At 43.1% G+C, this 18,291-nt stretch overlaps 1 protein-coding gene across 4 annotated transcripts in view; it reads left to right on the top strand.

Annotated features, from left to right (window-relative positions):
* MMEL1 (membrane metalloendopeptidase like 1) overlaps nt 1-18,291 on the top strand; it is a 668,752-nt gene that overhangs the window by 550,050 nt on the left and 100,411 nt on the right. For all 4 annotated transcript variants that reach the window (XM_073656486.1, XM_073656485.1, XM_073656484.1 and 1 more), the window contains one exon: nt 18,153-18,218. In XM_073656486.1, coding sequence (XP_073512587.1) covers nt 18,153-18,218 — 66 coding nt within the window. The remainder of the gene's footprint in view (nt 1-18,152; nt 18,219-18,291) is intronic.

Raw genomic sequence — 18,291 nt, 5'->3', positions numbered from 1 at the left:
ATTTGACCCGTGGAACTGCAAAACCAGAGTTCTATTTCTCTGGCCTACACCAGACTCTTTTAAACAGATATATTGGTGTCTGACCAGTCAGGGAGACACTATTACAGTTTTTTTTTACATAAAAAAATGCCAAATGCAGGATAATACAGAGATTTGACCCATGGAACTGCAAAACCACAGTTCTATTTCTCTGGCCTACACCAGACTCTTTTAAACAGATATATTGGTGTCTGAACAGTCAGGGAGACACTATTACTGTTTTTTTTGTGGAAAAAATGCCAAAAGCAGGATAATACAGAGATTTGACCAGTGGAACTGCAAAACCACAGTTCTATTTCTCTGGCCCACACCAGACTCTTTTAAACAGATATATTGGTGTCTGACCAGTCAGGGAGACAATATTACTGTTTTTGTTTACAGAAAAAATGCCAAAAGCAGAATAATACAGAGATTTGACCCGTAGAACTGCAAAACCACAGTTCTATTTCTCTGGCCTACACCAGACTCTTTTAAACAGATATATTGGTGTCTGACCAGTCAGGGAGACACTATTACAGTTTTTTTTTACAGAAAAATATTCCAAAAGCAGGATAATACAGAGATTTGACCCGTGGAACTGCAAAGCTGCAGTTTTATTTCTCTGGCCTACACCAGACTCTTTTAACCAGATATATTGGTGTCTGACCAGTCAGGGAGACACTATTACAGTGTTTTTTACGGCAAAAAATGCCAAAAGCAGGATAATACAGAGATTTGACCCGTGGAACTGCAAAACCACAGTTCTATTTCTCTGGCCTGCACCAGACTCTTTTAAACAGATATATTGGTGTCTGACCAGTCAGGGAGACACTATTACTGTTTTTTTACGGCAAAATTGCCAAAAGCAGGATAATGCAGAGATTTGACCCGTGGAACTACAAAACCACAGTTCTATTTCTCTGGCCTACACCAGACTCTTTTAAACAGATATATTGGTGTCTGACCAGTCAGGGAGACACTATTACAGTTTTTTTTTATGGCAAAAAATGCCAAAGCAGGATAATGCAGACATTTGACTGCAAAACCACAGTAAAATTTCTCTGGCCTACACCAGACTCTTTTAAACAGATATATTGGTGTCTGACCAGTCAGGGAGACACTATTACAGTTTTTTTTTTTTACGGAAAAAAAGCCAAAAGCAGGATAATACAGAGATTTGACCCGTGGAACTGCAAAGCTGCAGTTTTATTTCTCTGGCCTACACCAGACTCTTTTAAACAGATATATTGGTGTCTGACCAGTCAGGGAGACACTATTACAGTGTTTTTTACGGCAAAAAATGCCAAAAGTAGGATAATACAGAGATTTGACCCGTGGAACTGCAAAACCAGAGTTCTATTTCTCTGGCCTACACCAGACTCTTTTAAACAGATATATTGGTGTCTGACCAGTCAGGGAGACACTATTACAGTTTTTTTTTACATAAAAAAATGCCAAATGCAGGATAATACAGAGATTTGACCCATGGAACTGCAAAACCACAGTTCTATTTCTCTGGCCTACACCAGACTCTTTTAAACAGATATATTGGTGTCTGAACAGTCAGGGAGACACTATTACTGTTTTTTTTGTGGAAAAAATGCCAAAAGCAGGATAATACAGAGATTTGACCAGTGGAACTGCAAAACCACAGTTCTATTTCTCTGGCCCACACCAGACTCTTTTAAACAGATATATTGGTGTCTGACCAGTCAGGGAGACAATATTACTGTTTTTGTTTACAGAAAAAATGCCAAAAGCAGAATAATACAGAGATTTGACCCGTAGAACTGCAAAACCACAGTTCTATTTCTCTGGCCTACACCAGACTCTTTTAAACAGATATATTGGTGTCTGACCAGTCAGGGAGACACTATTACAGTTTTTTTTTACAGAAAAATATTCCAAAAGCAGGATAATACAGAGATTTGACCCGTGGAACTGCAAAGCTGCAGTTTTATTTCTCTGGCCTACACCAGACTCTTTTAACCAGATATATTGGTGTCTGACCAGTCAGGGAGACACTATTACAGTGTTTTTTACGGCAAAAAATGCCAAAAGCAGGATAATACAGAGATTTGACCCGTGGAACTGCAAAACCACAGTTCTATTTCTCTGGCCTGCACCAGACTCTTTTAAACAGATATATTGGTGTCTGACCAGTCAGGGAGACACTATTACTGTTTTTTTACGGCAAAATTGCCAAAAGCAGGATAATGCAGAGATTTGACCCGTGGAACTACAAAACCACAGTTCTATTTCTCTGGCCTACACCAGACTCTTTTAAACAGATATATTGGTGTCTGACCAGTCAGGGAGACACTATTACAGTTTTTTTTTATGGCAAAAAATGCCAAAGCAGGATAATGCAGACATTTGACTGCAAAACCACAGTAAAATTTCTCTGGCCTACACCAGACTCTTTTAAACAGATATATTGGTGTCTGACCAGTCAGGGAGACACTATTACAGTTTTTTTTTTTTACGGAAAAAAAGCCAAAAGCAGGATAATACAGAGATTTGACCCGTGGAACTGCAAAGCTGCAGTTTTATTTCTCTGGCCTACACCAGACTCTTTTAAACAGATATATTGGTGTCTGACCAGTCAGGGAGACACTATTACAGTGTTTTTTACGGCAAAAAATGCCAAAAGTAGGATAATACAGAGATTTGACCCGTGGAACTGCAAAACCAGAGTTCTATTTCTCTGGCCTACACCAGACTCTTTTAAACAGATATATTGGTGTCTGACCAGTCAGGGAGACACTATTACAGTTTTTTTTTACATAAAAAAATGCCAAATGCAGGATAATACAGAGATTTGACCCATGGAACTGCAAAACCACAGTTCTATTTCTCTGGCCTACACCAGACTCTTTTAAACAGATATATTGGTGTCTGAACAGTCAGGGAGACACTATTACTGTTTTTTTTGTGGAAAAAATGCCAAAAGCAGGATAATACAGAGATTTGACCAGTGGAACTGCAAAACCACAGTTCTATTTCTCTGGCCCACACCAGACTCTTTTAAACAGATATATTGGTGTCTGACCAGTCAGGGAGACAATATTACTGTTTTTGTTTACAGAAAAAATGCCAAAAGCAGAATAATACAGAGATTTGACCCGTAGAACTGCAAAACCACAGTTCTATTTCTCTGGCCTACACCAGACTCTTTTAAACAGATATATTGGTGTCTGACCAGTCAGGGAGACACTATTACAGTTTTTTTTTACAGAAAAATATTCCAAAAGCAGGATAATACAGAGATTTGACCCGTGGAACTGCAAAGCTGCAGTTTTATTTCTCTGGCCTACACCAGACTCTTTTAACCAGATATATTGGTGTCTGACCAGTCAGGGAGACACTATTACAGTGTTTTTTACGGCAAAAAATGCCAAAAGCAGGATAATACAGAGATTTGACCCGTGGAACTGCAAAACCACAGTTCTATTTCTCTGGCCTGCACCAGACTCTTTTAAACAGATATATTGGTGTCTGACCAGTCAGGGAGACACTATTACTGTTTTTTTACGGCAAAATTGCCAAAAGCAGGATAATGCAGAGATTTGACCCGTGGAACTACAAAACCACAGTTCTATTTCTCTGGCCTACACCAGACTCTTTTAAACAGATATATTGGTGTCTGACCAGTCAGGGAGACACTATTACAGTTTTTTTTTATGGCAAAAAATGCCAAAGCAGGATAATGCAGACATTTGACTGCAAAACCACAGTAAAATTTCTCTGGCCTACACCAGACTCTTTTAAACAGATATATTGGTGTCTGACCAGTCAGGGAGACACTATTACAGTTTTTTTTTTTTACGGAAAAAAAGCCAAAAGCAGGATAATACAGAGATTTGACCCGTGGAACTGCAAAGCTGCAGTTTTATTTCTCTGGCCTACACCAGACTCTTTTAAACAGATATATTGGTGTCTGACCAGTCAGGGAGACACTATTACAGTGTTTTTTACGGCAAAAAATGCCAAAAGTAGGATAATACAGAGATTTGACCCGTGGAACTGCAAAACCAGAGTTCTATTTCTCTGGCCTACACCAGACTCTTTTAAACAGATATATTGGTGTCTGACCAGTCAGGGAGACACTATTACAGTTTTTTTTTACATAAAAAAATGCCAAATGCAGGATAATACAGAGATTTGACCCATGGAACTGCAAAACCACAGTTCTATTTCTCTGGCCTACACCAGACTCTTTTAAACAGATATATTGGTGTCTGAACAGTCAGGGAGACACTATTACTGTTTTTTTTGTGGAAAAAATGCCAAAAGCAGGATAATACAGAGATTTGACCAGTGGAACTGCAAAACCACAGTTCTATTTCTCTGGCCCACACCAGACTCTTTTAAACAGATATATTGGTGTCTGACCAGTCAGGGAGACAATATTACTGTTTTTGTTTACAGAAAAAATGCCAAAAGCAGAATAATACAGAGATTTGACCCGTAGAACTGCAAAACCACAGTTCTATTTCTCTGGCCTACACCAGACTCTTTTAAACAGATATATTGGTGTCTGACCAGTCAGGGAGACACTATTACAGTTTTTTTTTACAGCAAAATATTCCAAAAGCAGGATAATACAGAGATTTGACCCGTGGAACTGCAAAACCACAGTTCTATTTCTCTGGCCTACACCAGACTCTTTTAAACAGATATATTGGTGTCTGAACAGTCAGGGAAACACTATTACTGTTTTTTTTACGACAAAAAATGCCAAAAGCAGGATAATACAGAGATTTGACCCATGGATCTGCAAGCCACAGTTCTATTTCTCTGGCCTACACCAGACTCTTTTAAACAGATATATTGGTGTCTGACCAGTCAGGGAGACACTATTACAGTTTTTTTTTACGGCAAAAAATGCCAAAAGCAGGATAATACAGAGATTTGACCCGTGGAACTGCAAAGCTGCAGTTTTATTTCTCTGGCCTACACCAGACTCTTTTAACCAGATATATTGGTGTCTGACCAGTCAGGGAGACACTATTACAGTGTTTTTTACGGCAAAAAATGCCAAAAGCAGGATAATACAGAGATTTGACCCGTGGAACTGCAAAACCACAGTTCTATTTCTCTGGCCTGCACCAGACTCTTTTAAACAGATATATTGGTGTCTGACCAGTCAGGGAGACACTATTACTGTTTTTTTACGGCAAAATTGCCAAAAGCAGGATAATGCAGAGATTTGACCCGTGGAACTACAAAACCACAGTTCTATTTCTCTGGCCTACACCAGACTCTTTTAAACAGATATATTGGTGTCTGACCAGTCAGGGAGACACTATTACAGTTTTTTTTTATGGCAAAAAATGCCAAAGCAGGATAATGCAGACATTTGACTGCAAAACCACAGTAAAATTTCTCTGGCCTACACCAGACTCTTTTAAACAGATATATTGGTGTCTGACCAGTCAGGGAGACACTATTACAGTTTTTTTTTTTTACGGAAAAAAAGCCAAAAGCAGGATAATACAGAGATTTGACCCGTGGAACTGCAAAACCACAGTTCTATTTCTCTGGCCTACACCAGACTCTTTTAACAGATATATTGGTGTCTGAACAGTCACAGACACACTCAATTTTTTTTTTTTTGTGGGGGGGGATACCAAAAGTTTAATAAGACGCGTATTTGTACAGTCTGACTGAGGGGAAAAAAAATACAGGATTTAGATGAAAAAAAAGGATTTTTCCTGGCCCCTGAGACCGGGGGATAAGTCAATTTGACCAACAGGAGCACACAGGACTGTAATGCAGCGTTTGCTGGTATAATCACCGTGTCTCCTATACAGCCTGCCTGCCTGCCTGATATCTGGGATGGATATTAGCCCTGAGATGAACTGTTTGTTTGATTTGACAGGCTTTAGATACCCTACAATACCTTTTTTGCACTATATTTCTCTCCCTAACTCAGCAGCACTCTCCCTACACTGTCTGATCCGGATTGACTGTGTCCAATATGGCCGCACCCGGTTTTAAATACTCGAAGTGACGCTGTGCGGCCAGCCAATCACTGTAATGCCCACAAACAACATGGCTGCGGCATTCCAGTGACTGGCTGGCAATCCCTGCATGTTCATTGGCTCTGTAAAGAGCGCCAAACATGCAGGGCAGAGACCCGAGCACCCGCCCGAGTAACCCGGAAATGCTCAGTGCTCGCCGAACATCCCGAGTAGTGAGATGCTCTGGCGAGTACCCAGCAGTGTTGAGCATGCTGGCTCAACACTAGTCCTTACCCAATCCTAACCCCCCGTATCTTACAAACTTGGCTCCTCCAGGCCAATCCCAGTCATGGGGGGCTTCCTACTAGCTACGCCAGTCTTCTGCCCCCTCCTTGACCGGGTACGGCTAGTATGGCTTCTTCCCGTATATTACCTTGTTCCGTCTTCTCCAAACGCTACACCTTACTCCCCCGAATAAAACACTTCACCAATGGATTCTTTGGATAAATTTGGCAACAGCGGGCATTTTATTTACACACAAACATTAACATATTTACAATGATACCAGATAAAATAAGAGGGAAGGGTTCTTGGAGCTAATAGGTCTGACTTTTTATAACACAAAAGAAATCCAACCACCATCTTACCCTCAGCCGTGCACCACCTGCTCGAGGGCACAATACTTCTACAATACGTGAAAGATTAATCACCTAAGAGCTCCCAGGGTAAAACCCCGTCCAGAGCACTGAACCAAAAATTTGCCAGACCACCCCCCATGTAACTTCAAACTGCCCGGAATTCTCGCAAATTCCTTGTACCAACAAATCAGTACCAACTCCAAGAACCTCACCCCTCGCCAATTCAGCCGCTGTGACAGCCCTAGGCTTTACTACCCATCTGGAACCTCCCTATGCCAACTGGCTCTATTCCCCACATTACTAAAACTTATAAGGAACACAGTAGAGAAGAGGGTGGGTGGGTTTTCACAGTTCTCTTTTCCCCGCAGAATGGCAGCTTCCCACACTATTCCTACAGTCTACCCCCCACCTCTTTTAATGCCCGCCCCCTTACACATCCTTACCCAGTCCTAACCTCCCGTATCTTACAAACTTGGCTCCTCCCAGCCAATCCCAGTCATGGGGGGCTTCCTACTAGCTACGCCCATCTCCTGCCCCCTCCTTGACCGGGTACAGCCAGTATGGCTTCTTCCCTTATTTTACCTTGTTCCGTCTTCTCCAAACGCTACACCTTACTCCCCCGAATAAAACACTTCACCAATGGATTCTTTTGATAAATTTGGCCACAGTAGGCATTTTATTAAGACACCAACATTAACATATTAATAATAATACCAGATAAAATAAGAGGGGAGGGTTCATGGAGCTAATAGGTCTGGCATTTTATAACACAAAAAAAATCCAACCGCCATCTTACCCTCAGCCGTGCACCACCAGCTCGAGGGCACCATACTTCCACAATATGTGAAATATTAATCACCTAAGAGTTCCCAGGGTAAAACCCTGTCTAGAGCCATGAACCAAAATATTGCCAGACCACCCCCCATGTAACTTCAAACTGCCCGGAAGTCTCACAAATTCCTTGTACCGACAAATCAGTACCAACTCCAAGAACCCCACCCCCCGCCAACCACGCACAGCCCTGACACCTCAGGCTCGTGAGTGCCCGAACCCCAACAATGCCCTTTCAATCCCATCCTATATAGCCAAAACCCAAAGATCAATTCCGATGGCATTCAAATGAACACCATCTGCCAGCCAAAAATTCCCCGTTCCGGACTCTAAATCTAAATGTCTGATGCTTAAGCCTCTGTTCCTGGATACAAAGGCCGCTATGGCCCTGTTCAACTTCACCCTCACTGTATTAATCCCTTTTAACGATCTTGCCGCCCTCCACTTCTGTCTTGGCACGATGCCTGACTGCACCGTCAGCAAGCCCGCAAATGTTGTCCATAACCTCAAAAAATCGAAGCAAATATCCCGAATTAATTCTCTAACGGGCCTTGTTCCCAAATCGTTCCCACCCATGTGCACCCCAAGATATCATTCACTCTATACAACCGGGCCGCCTTGTGGAATTCTGACAAAAATAGACTCCACACTATCCCTCTAAAACCCAGCCAGCGGACAACAATCTGCTCCCTACCAAAACCCAGTTGCCTACCGTTCGGCCTTACGTCGGCCCGCAGTGCCCCCCAATGCACTAACGAATGTCCAAAAATCCAGGCTAACAATGGAGCAGAACCTAAAAAATGATTAGCGAGAAACATATTAGCTAACTTGACGAACTACGTTCGCCTTCGCCTTATCATAATTAATACCTCACATACGTAAGATAGTGGTCAGAATTCCACCTGCCAATGCGCCTTATCACCTCAGAACCCAAACCGCACCTGTCTGCCTGTGACGCTGCGCCAATCCTAAATGAATGTGAGCCATATAATTCTAGGCTAAGCCCCAACTTGTGAATCCCTTTTTTAAGTACCGCAATAAACTGAAAATGGGAGAAAAACGTTCCGTCCTCATGGCATAGAAGCGGACCAACTCTACCTGACCATACTTGCCAATAGTCTTCCAAACACTTCCTTGGGCACATCATTGCCCCGTCCACCTTACCCAACACCACACGCCTGCCTTTTCCCGCCTGATCCACCTTTGAGTGTCTTATCCAAAAATCAATGCCCCCAACCCAATATCCCACATCTTCAGCCCGCAGTCCCCCCGCCCTGCCTTTACTAGGCGCCACCAATTCCCCAACTCGCATTGTGCCAAAGAAGGCTAACAAGAACGCTAACCTAAACAATGCCAACTCAAAACTAGAACTACAAATCCTTCTTAAAACTGCGCCAAAACCCTCTAACGTAGTAAACGACACTGGTCTATGTTTGTCCGGAATATTTCTGCCCTTCCTGAAACCCTTTAATGCCTGCCTGACCAGAAAAGATTTTGTGGCGTCCCCTACTCCCTGCAATTTAAAACCGAACGCCAGCCCTACCATGAACTTACTAACCCTTGACCCAGACCACCCAACCTCTGACGCCTTCCCGATCAAAAACAAAACCACCATACTTCTGTCCTAGTCGCTTACAATTGGCCCCCATTCAGCTACCCAACTTTACCATACTCGCCATGATGCCTAGTAAGCGGAACAGGTTGTACTCGCAATAGACTCCCGAATTAACCTTTCTGCTCCTCCGTAATCAGTCGCCACAAGTGCGAAGGGTATTCGTCTCCCACGTCCTTCGCCTCTGGTGCCAGTGCCCGGAAACGGTCCCAATGAAAACAAGACAATGCATCCACTATAGAATTCTGAACATCCGGAACATGTACAGCCGAAATCCAAGCATTCAATTCAAGACACCTGAGCGCGAGTTCCCTGAGCAGCTTAATGACCGGAGGGGACGAGGCCGACAAACTGTTAATCACCGCCACCACGGCCATATTGTCGCAATGAAAGCGTATTCTCCTATTCAAGAAAAATTCACCCCAAATCGAAACCAGCACCACTATTGGGAACAACTCCAACAAGGCCAAATTTTTTGTGTAACCCAACTGTTTCCACAATTTTGGCCACTCTCCAACACTCCACTTCCCCTTGCAATACTCTCCGAAGCCTGCCCCGCCGGCTGTATCCGTATAAATTTCGCAGTCAAAACTGTCCACGAAATACTGCTGAATTAACGACCTCCCATTGTAATTTTCCAAAAAATGTTTCCACACTTCCAAGTCATCTCTGTGGTCCCTGTTCAACCGAATGAAATGGTGCGGTGCCCTCACACCTGCAGTTGCCCCTGACAACATGCGACAGAAAATCCTGCCAATCAGCATAATTCTGCAAGTGAAATTCAACCTTCCCAACATGGACTGCAACTCCTTCAACTTTACCTTATGCAAGCTCCCCACCCTGTCCACCTCTTGCTTAAGCATGAACAATTTATCCTCCGGTAAGCGACACTCCATCTTTTCTGAGTCAATACCTAAAAAACTCAAAACAGTACAAGGCCCTTCTGTTTTTTGTTTTGCCTACAGAACGCCAAAACGCTCAGCCACCCAACACATAGCCGCTAACAAGTTCCAGCAAACTAACGATTCTGGAGGACCTATAAACAAAAAATCAACCAAGTAATGAATGACCGACTGCACGCCTCCAACGTCCCGTACCGCCCATTCCAAAAAAATGCCAAAAGTTGCAAACAACGAACAAGAAATTGCACAACCCATGGGCTAACATCTATCTAGGTAGTACTCCATGCACCAAAAACACCCTAACAATGGAATGCTATCCAGATGCACCGGAAGCAATCTGAACGCCGACTCAATGACTGTCTTTGCCAACAACGACCAAGGCCCCTACCTGCGCAGCCATTTTACTGCCGCATCAAATGATGTATACTCCACCGAACATAGTTCCTGATCGATACTATCATTCACCAAAAGCCCTTTAGGACATGACAAGTGCTGGATCAATTGAAATTTATTCGGTTCCTTCTTTGGCATGACTCCCAAAGGAGAAATAATCACACCCTCACCCGGCAAACACTGAAAAGAACCTGCCATTCGACCCAACTCCACCTCTTTAGACAACTTTTCACTAACCACATCCGGATGCAACAGAGCGGACCTCAAATTCTTAAGTGAAAAAGGAACACTATGAGCGGGTGGAGGAATCCTAAAACCTTCTAAAAAAACATTCTTAATAACATCCGCTTTTGCCTGATCCGGATATCTACTTAGAAAGGGAGCCCTCCCGGGAAGTTTCACTGGAGTCTCCCCCTTGACCGGGACCCACTGAAGGCTTCCCTTTTCCTTTTTTGAAACATTTGGAGGCGCTGTGGGAACTCCCGTTACAATGGGAACACACGTGCTTACAGCTGTTGCTGTATTTACATTGGCCGTCATTAAACTGCCAACACGTTCCCAATTTTTCTTTTCCACCCTGTGTCCCCGCCTTCCCCCGCCCCGTGTCTTGACGATTACCGCTGCCGCCGCTCCCGTGAAAGAACTGCCTGTACCTAGCCGAAGCCATTACCTTAAGCCACAAACCTATGTCCTTCTGATCCCACTTAATTTCTGGCCCCCACAGCCTGCCTTCTGCTTGAACTGCTCATCGTAACTTAACCATGTTTGTCCCCCATATGTACGATGGGCCTCCCCTATAGAATCCAAATAACAAAATAAACTGGAATAATTTTCCGGAAACTTCTCCCCAATAACGCTAGCCAATTTTGCGAACGCTTGCAACCAATTCACAAACGTCTGGGGAATCAATCGCCACCACCGCTTTTCTTCCTCCACCTTCTTGCTATCGCCCTTCTTTCCCTTGTCTAAATTGAAATTTTCCAAGGGGACGAGGGAGAAAATTTCCACATACACATCCCGCCAAATTTTTTCCCTTACCTCTTTTTTTAAATGTGCCCCCAAAGGTCCCTCGAAACACACGTACACTTCACCCCATGCCCTGTTATCCGGCTTTATCGTATCGCCTTTTTCTTTTTCGGTTTGCACCGATACCGAAACCCCGTAGGACACCTCCTCGCTACCAACTACCGATCTGACCACCTCAGGCCCAGCCTGCTGCGCTGCCACCTGCCAAGGCAACCAAGCTTTCACGGGCGAAACCCCCATCTCACCTGCTACCCCACCGTCTAACCTGAGCAAGAATTGTGACATGGAGCGTAAAATATCACTAAGCCCCGGTACCTGTGCCTCACTCGGCCCACCTACATTCCTCTCATTGTACCCCACTAATTGACTACTTGCTACCCCTTGTGATACCGCCCCTGTGGGCAACAAACCAGACATATAATCATACTCTCGTAGCTGCGCCGGTGCTGTGTCCCCGCCAGCCAACAATCCTGAGTCCTGCCGATCTTGTGAGTTGTCGGTTCCTTGCTCCAAGTCTGATCTTTCCGATTGGCGGCAATGCTCCAGGCCCGCCTCCTCGTCACCAGGGGGGACCCGAGCGCCTGCCACAGCCGTCGGTGCTCCCACGCCTGAAGCTCGCCTCCCGCTTGTCCTCGCTCTGCTCCGCTTTATGGGTCTGTGACCACGATCGCCCCCAGACCCGGACCGACCGGCCCGCCACGTGCTGGATGGAATAGGACTGCCAGGCAGCTCCATTCTGCCGCCCACCGGCCGCAGACTGAATAGCTGGGCCTGGCAGTGTTTCTTCTCCCTGTTGCTGCCTGCCCGCAGATCGCCGCTGTGTCGTACATCTCCCGCTCCGTCTGGCAGGTACCCCGACCGGAGCATCGTTAATAATACCTGCTGCTCCAGCCGCATCTCCCGCCGGCTCCTCCGCTGCCCATCTCCGATCCCCGATGTCGCGCCGGGTGCAGACAGATCTGCCTGATGCAGGGATGTCCCTGCTAGGTGCTGCCCTGACATCCAGTCCGGGCTGCGCTGCTGCAGCAGGCCGCACTTCCTGTGCGGCCCACACATCCGCCCCGGCCCTCGTTCCTCACCGTCCTGAGCCCGCAGGCCGGCTGTGCGGATTCCTGCCGGTGCACCGCACTGTGCCACTCGCTCCCCGCAGGGTCCCGTGAGGGGCTCTGCAGCCGCCACCTGCTGCCCGCAAATACCTCAGGTGACAGCCGCTCCGGAGGCCGCGACCTCCTTGCTCTCCCACTGGGTCCTGGTGCCTGGTCCTGTGCACGTGCTGCCCAAAACAAGGCTGACAGCTGAGACGCCAGCCAGCCTCCATCTCTAGAATGGGCCGTGTCCCGCAGCCGGGCCATTAAGGATTCCACAGATTCCATGCAGGTAATAGATTGTACAATATGGGGTCTTCACAGTTCTCTTTTCCCTGCAGAATGGCAGCTTCCCACACTGTTCCTACAGTCCACCCCCCACCTCTTTTAATTCCCGTCCCCTTACACGTCCTCACCCAATCCTAACCCCCCCGTATCTTACAAACTTGGCTCCTCCCGGCCAATCCTAGTCATGGGGGGCTTCCCACTAGCTACGCCCGTCTCCTGCCCCCTCCTGGAATAATCAAAAAGGCACACCTTTATTATGATTTTTTTTTAATTTACATCCATCATAGCAAAAACAGGGGGAAACAAAGTTAAAATACATGTCTGATGATGGTTTTCAAACATATGAGGGCATATAAACCTGTCTTTTTGCCAAGTATTAGCCAACTGTATATATGTTATGGGAATAACATTTGAACAATTATGTAAATAAATAAAATAAAATTACATTTTACAGTACCAGTCTAAAGTTTGGACACACCTGTTTATGTTCTTATTGAAATGTGCATATTGTAAATTCAGATTGGAGGCAGCAAAACCATGAAAAAACAAATTTGGAAATAAGGAAGAAAGAAACATTTGTGAAACAAACCAAAATATGTGTTAAACCTTAGATTCCTCATAGCACCCTCTTTTACTCTTATGACAGTTGTACATCCCCTTGCCAATCTCTCAAGCAACTTTAACAGATAGTCACCTAGAATGCTTTTAGTGAACAATTATGTCTAGTCAAGTGTTTATTTGTGGAATCACCCGCCTTCAGAAAGAGTTTGCGAACATAAGATGTGTTTTGCACAGGCAGTGTTAGTACACAGTTCTATATAGTGTTGAGCCTTTTACCACAACTGTTCTAAGTTAGAATATCACTAGAACCACTGAACTAAGTAAAGAGAAATGACAGTCCATCATTGCTTTAAGATATGAAAGTCAGTTAATCCAGAAAATTGCTAGAACTTTGAAGGTATCCTCAAGTAAAGTTAAGAAATCCATTAATAGTTATGACGAAATTGGTCCTCAAGAGGGCTGCCTCAGGACAGGCAAACCAAGAATTGTCTTTGTTTCAGAGGATATGTTCTTGGAGTAACCAGCCTCAGGCACCGCAAAATAAGAGCACTTCAGATAACAGACCTCATAAATAATGCACAGATATCAAGTAGCAGACACATGTTAACATCAGCTGCCCAGTGGTGACAGCAAGAAGCTGGCCTTTATGGTCGAATTGCTGCAAAACAGCCAATACTAAGGACTGCAAACAAGGAGAAAATACTTGTTTGGGCCAGGCCTCACAACAACTGGACATTAGATCTATGAAAATCTGTACTGTGGACTAATGAGTCAAAATTTTGGATTTTTGGTACCAACTGCCATGTTTTTGTGAGATGCAGAAAATATTAGTGGATGGTTTGTCTAGTGCCCTACATGAAGCATGGTGGGGGAGGTGTGATTTATGGGGGTGTTTGCTGGTAACACTGTTAGTCCCCAATTCAGGGACATCTTACCCAGCATGGCTATCACAGCTTTTTGCACCAAGATACCATCTGGTTTGCCCTTAGTGTGACAAAAATTTGTGTTGCAATAGGACAATGACTCAAAACTGATTTCCAGACTATGTAAGGACTATCTGACCAAGAAGGAGAGGGATGTAGTGCTGTGTCAGACACAATCACCTGACCTCCACGAAATTGAGATGGCTTGGGATGAATTCGACTGCAGAGTGAAGCAGTCAACAAGAGCTCGATACGTCTGGTAATAACTTTAAGACTGTTGGAAGCCATTCCATGTGACACCTGATGAAGCTGCTTGAGAGAATGCCAATGTTGTGTAAAGCTGTCATCAGAATAAAAGAAGGAACTTTGGCAAATCTAAGGTGTAACACATATTCTGGTTTGTTTCACATGTGCTTCTTTACTCTTTGTTTCCATGTGTGATCCTTTATGGTTTTGCTTCCTACAGTCTGAATCTACATATTCCAATAAGAACAAGAAAAACTATAGCATGAACAAATGAGTCCAAACTTTTGCCTGCTACTGTTTATAACTGGTAAAATTTATATTCTTAATACAGTACAGACCAAAAGTTTGGACACACCTTCTCATTTAAAGATTTTTCTGTATTTTCATGACTATGAAAATTGTACATTCACACTGAAGGCATCAAAACTATGAATTAACACATGTGGAATTATATACTTAACAAAAAAGTGTGAAACAACTGAAAATATGTCTTATATTCTAAGTTCTTCAAAGTAGCCACCTTTTGCTTTGATAACGGAGGGTATGTATGTGTTATATATACCCCTGGCCAGTGGGCGCGTCCTCGCTCTTCATACACTTGTATTGAGCGAGGCCGTGCCTTCTAGTCGGATGATGCGCCCACAGGCCGTCCACGTCACTAGATGGGGCGTGGCCTCACTCCTTACAAGTGTATGGAGCGAGGCGGCGATGAATGGCCAGGGGTATGTATAACGTATACATAGCCTCTGGTTCCGGGTCTCATACTGGTGAATCCCTGCAGAGCACAGTGGGCTGCTGGAGGGATTCACACAGAGTGACTGCAGACTGCAGACTTATCACTTTTGACTGGACAACCCTTTTAAGTTGTAACAGGACACATGTTGTCTATCTTTTTAATTGCAAGGAGTATAAAAAATAATACATACTATAGGAAGCAATACTAGAAAGCTTCCAAACAATCATTATCAGAGTTTTGCAGACATTTCTTGGAAATTTATTTTAGAGTTTTATCCAATTTTTAAATAATAGGGATGAAAATAGTTAATAGGCCAAATAGAGATTTGGTGGCATACTTTACCAATCAGAGAAGCAGGTTGGATTTTTTACATGGACTCACATGCACCAGCAAATTTAAACTTCAGAACTGCCCTAATGAATCTATATAGAATGAGTCATGTTAGATATAATCATGTCAGGAAATGTATAATCTATTAATTCACCACATTTATTAGAATTGTTCTCTTGCTCTATTTCTCCAATTCCCTTTAACAATTTGAGCCTTTCCTCTTTGGTCATGAATGGTATAAAAACAGTTGGCTGCTATTTGCCAATAGGCTATGATTAAGAACCTCAGAGGTTCGAAACGCATAACCAGACATGTATTTTTAACCTTGTTCCCCCCCTGTTTTTTGCACTATGATGATTTTTCACTATGAATTTTATCTATTTTTTCATAATAAAGGTGTTCTTTATTAACCATTACTGGGTTAGTGGGAAATCAATTCGTTAACAATACGTTACTTACCTGGAAACCAGCTGGGATTTATTATTTGCGTAGAGAGATTCATTGGCTCCACAAACCAAGGAGACCTCAGTTGAGCTGATAAGTTGGTCACATTTTTTTTATATTATTAGCCGGTCATCCATGCTTCTACTCCATCCTCTTGTTTCAGATATTAAAAAAAAGAAAAGTACTTTATGCAAGTTTAAGAAATATGCAACTTTTTTTAATTTTATATTTTCCAAGGAATCTGCCATCATTAAAACAATTCACTCAGTAAAAGCCTCATGGAGGAATTTTCATAACACAGAAAAACCCTTTGAAGATTTTTAATAACCCTAGAAAATATGAGTTTAACTGTCTCATGGTGTTTTCCAAGGAAAGACGCACCTTCTCCTAATTGACTTGTGTAGTTGACAGGTTTATGGTTGTGGGGCCACGATACAGAACTCATCCCCAACAAGTTAATGTGCAGCTACCCAGTCTTTGTACATTCATCTGGTCATGTGAATAGTGGAACGGAACTTATGGATTCTATAATACTTTCCTGCTGCAATAAACAGCACTAGAACTTTTTAAGCATTACCATATGCCGAGAGAAATCTCTATTTATGACAATGTACCAAGTCTAAAGGCAGTCTGGAAAAAATACAATACACAACAAGAATTCTGGTAATAGAGAGTGTCCAGCATCACCAGTTGAGAAAGTAAAAAAAAATAATCCATTTATTTCTTTAGTGCAATACACTTAAAAAAAATCTCGACGTGCGTCCCAAAGGCAACGTGTTTCGAACAGGTCTATAGAAAGAACGTTTGTTAGAAACGCGTTGCCTTTGAGATGCACATGGAGGTGTTTTTAAGTGTGTCCCACTTATGAGATAATAGGATTATTTTTTCACTTTGCTGGACTCTATTACCATTACATTAGACAATCGCCTGCTCTCCTGCAACCAGAGGAATATACAGTGCAGTTGTGGTGAGCTGGTCTTTTTCAATATTTTTCTCATCATGGATTCTGTAATGTCTAAGAACATAATTTTCACTCAAAAATTCTTCAAAATATTTTTTGCTAAATTACAAAAATGTGAGGCATATGGCCAATGTCCATAGACGCATAATATGTACATAGAGTTTACTATAACAAGTCATCATGGGGCCTCTTTACCAATGATCGATATCACCAAAGTGTACCAAAAAATTGGTATGAGCATTACAGCCTCTATTGTGCCCCTTGTGACTTCTTTCTCCCCTTGCTCATTCTGTCAGCCATCTGAGGGTAGTTTTTACAGTAGGAGGCACTGAGGCACAAGATCAACCCATAAAACAAGTTAATTTCATATCAAGGATTAGGGCAAATAATTCAGTTATGGAGTTTTCAAGAAATAGACTCTAGAGGCTCATTTTTATATCTAAGCTTAGAACTAGTAGAGGATCCTCTGATGCTTTGGTGAACTAGTCTAAGAAGATAAATATCAAAATTGCTTTCTAAAATGTTAAAAAAATTGGTTTATTCTTAACAAGTGGGTACACAACCTACTGCCCGGGGTACACATGCAGCCAGTCAGGCCAATTTGTGCAGCCCCAAACCTTCTGTACAGTAGTTTTCATGTTAGAGGGGAGAACACTAGCACACTGTTCCCGAGCACAGATGGATAGCGCGAATACAGTAGAGTGCAACCAAATCCGGGTACCCCATACATTAGAAGATTGGGCTTCATTCAACCATTTTGTACTGCAGACAGGCAAACTTGGGCTACAAGTGTGGCTACCTATGTCTCCAGTTCTCACTATTCTATACATCTCCCATATACTTCAATGGAGAAGGTTACAAGTGTGCTAGGTCAGAGTATTGATTGTGGGAGAATAGCATCCGCATTCTGCAGATATGTAGGAGTTCTGGTAGTAGATTCTGCATTACAGACATTATTGCAATATAGCTTTGATTTGCCATAAATTTCTCAAAAGGTAATACACCTTTAAGTTTTATTGAAGCCCTTTGAAGTAGTTGAATCCGACAATGTGGCCCTTCGACCAAAAAATGTTGTTCACCCCTGCTGTAAACTCTTGAGTAAAGAGAGGATGACTATGACTTTTAGGTACCATCCAGATTATCATATTATCTACAATGACCCTTATACTAATAACATATTTGTTTGCTTTAGATCGACCAGCCCAGTCTAGGAATGCCTTCCAGAGATTATTATTTTAACAGTGGAAATTATCAGCGGGTGAGTAGAATACTTAATTTTATAAAAACTATTATTTCTCTTCTTTGTGTTGCTAGAATGATTAATCTTTACA

This window comes from Phyllobates terribilis, unplaced genomic scaffold (genome assembly GCF_046119375.1).
Source record: "Phyllobates terribilis strain yellow unplaced genomic scaffold, ASM4611937v1 Scaffold_12__6_contigs__length_324123572, whole genome shotgun sequence".
NCBI classification, from domain to species: Eukaryota; Metazoa; Chordata; class Amphibia; order Anura; family Dendrobatidae; genus Phyllobates; species Phyllobates terribilis.
This window is presented reverse-complemented; position numbering and strand designations above follow the sequence as displayed.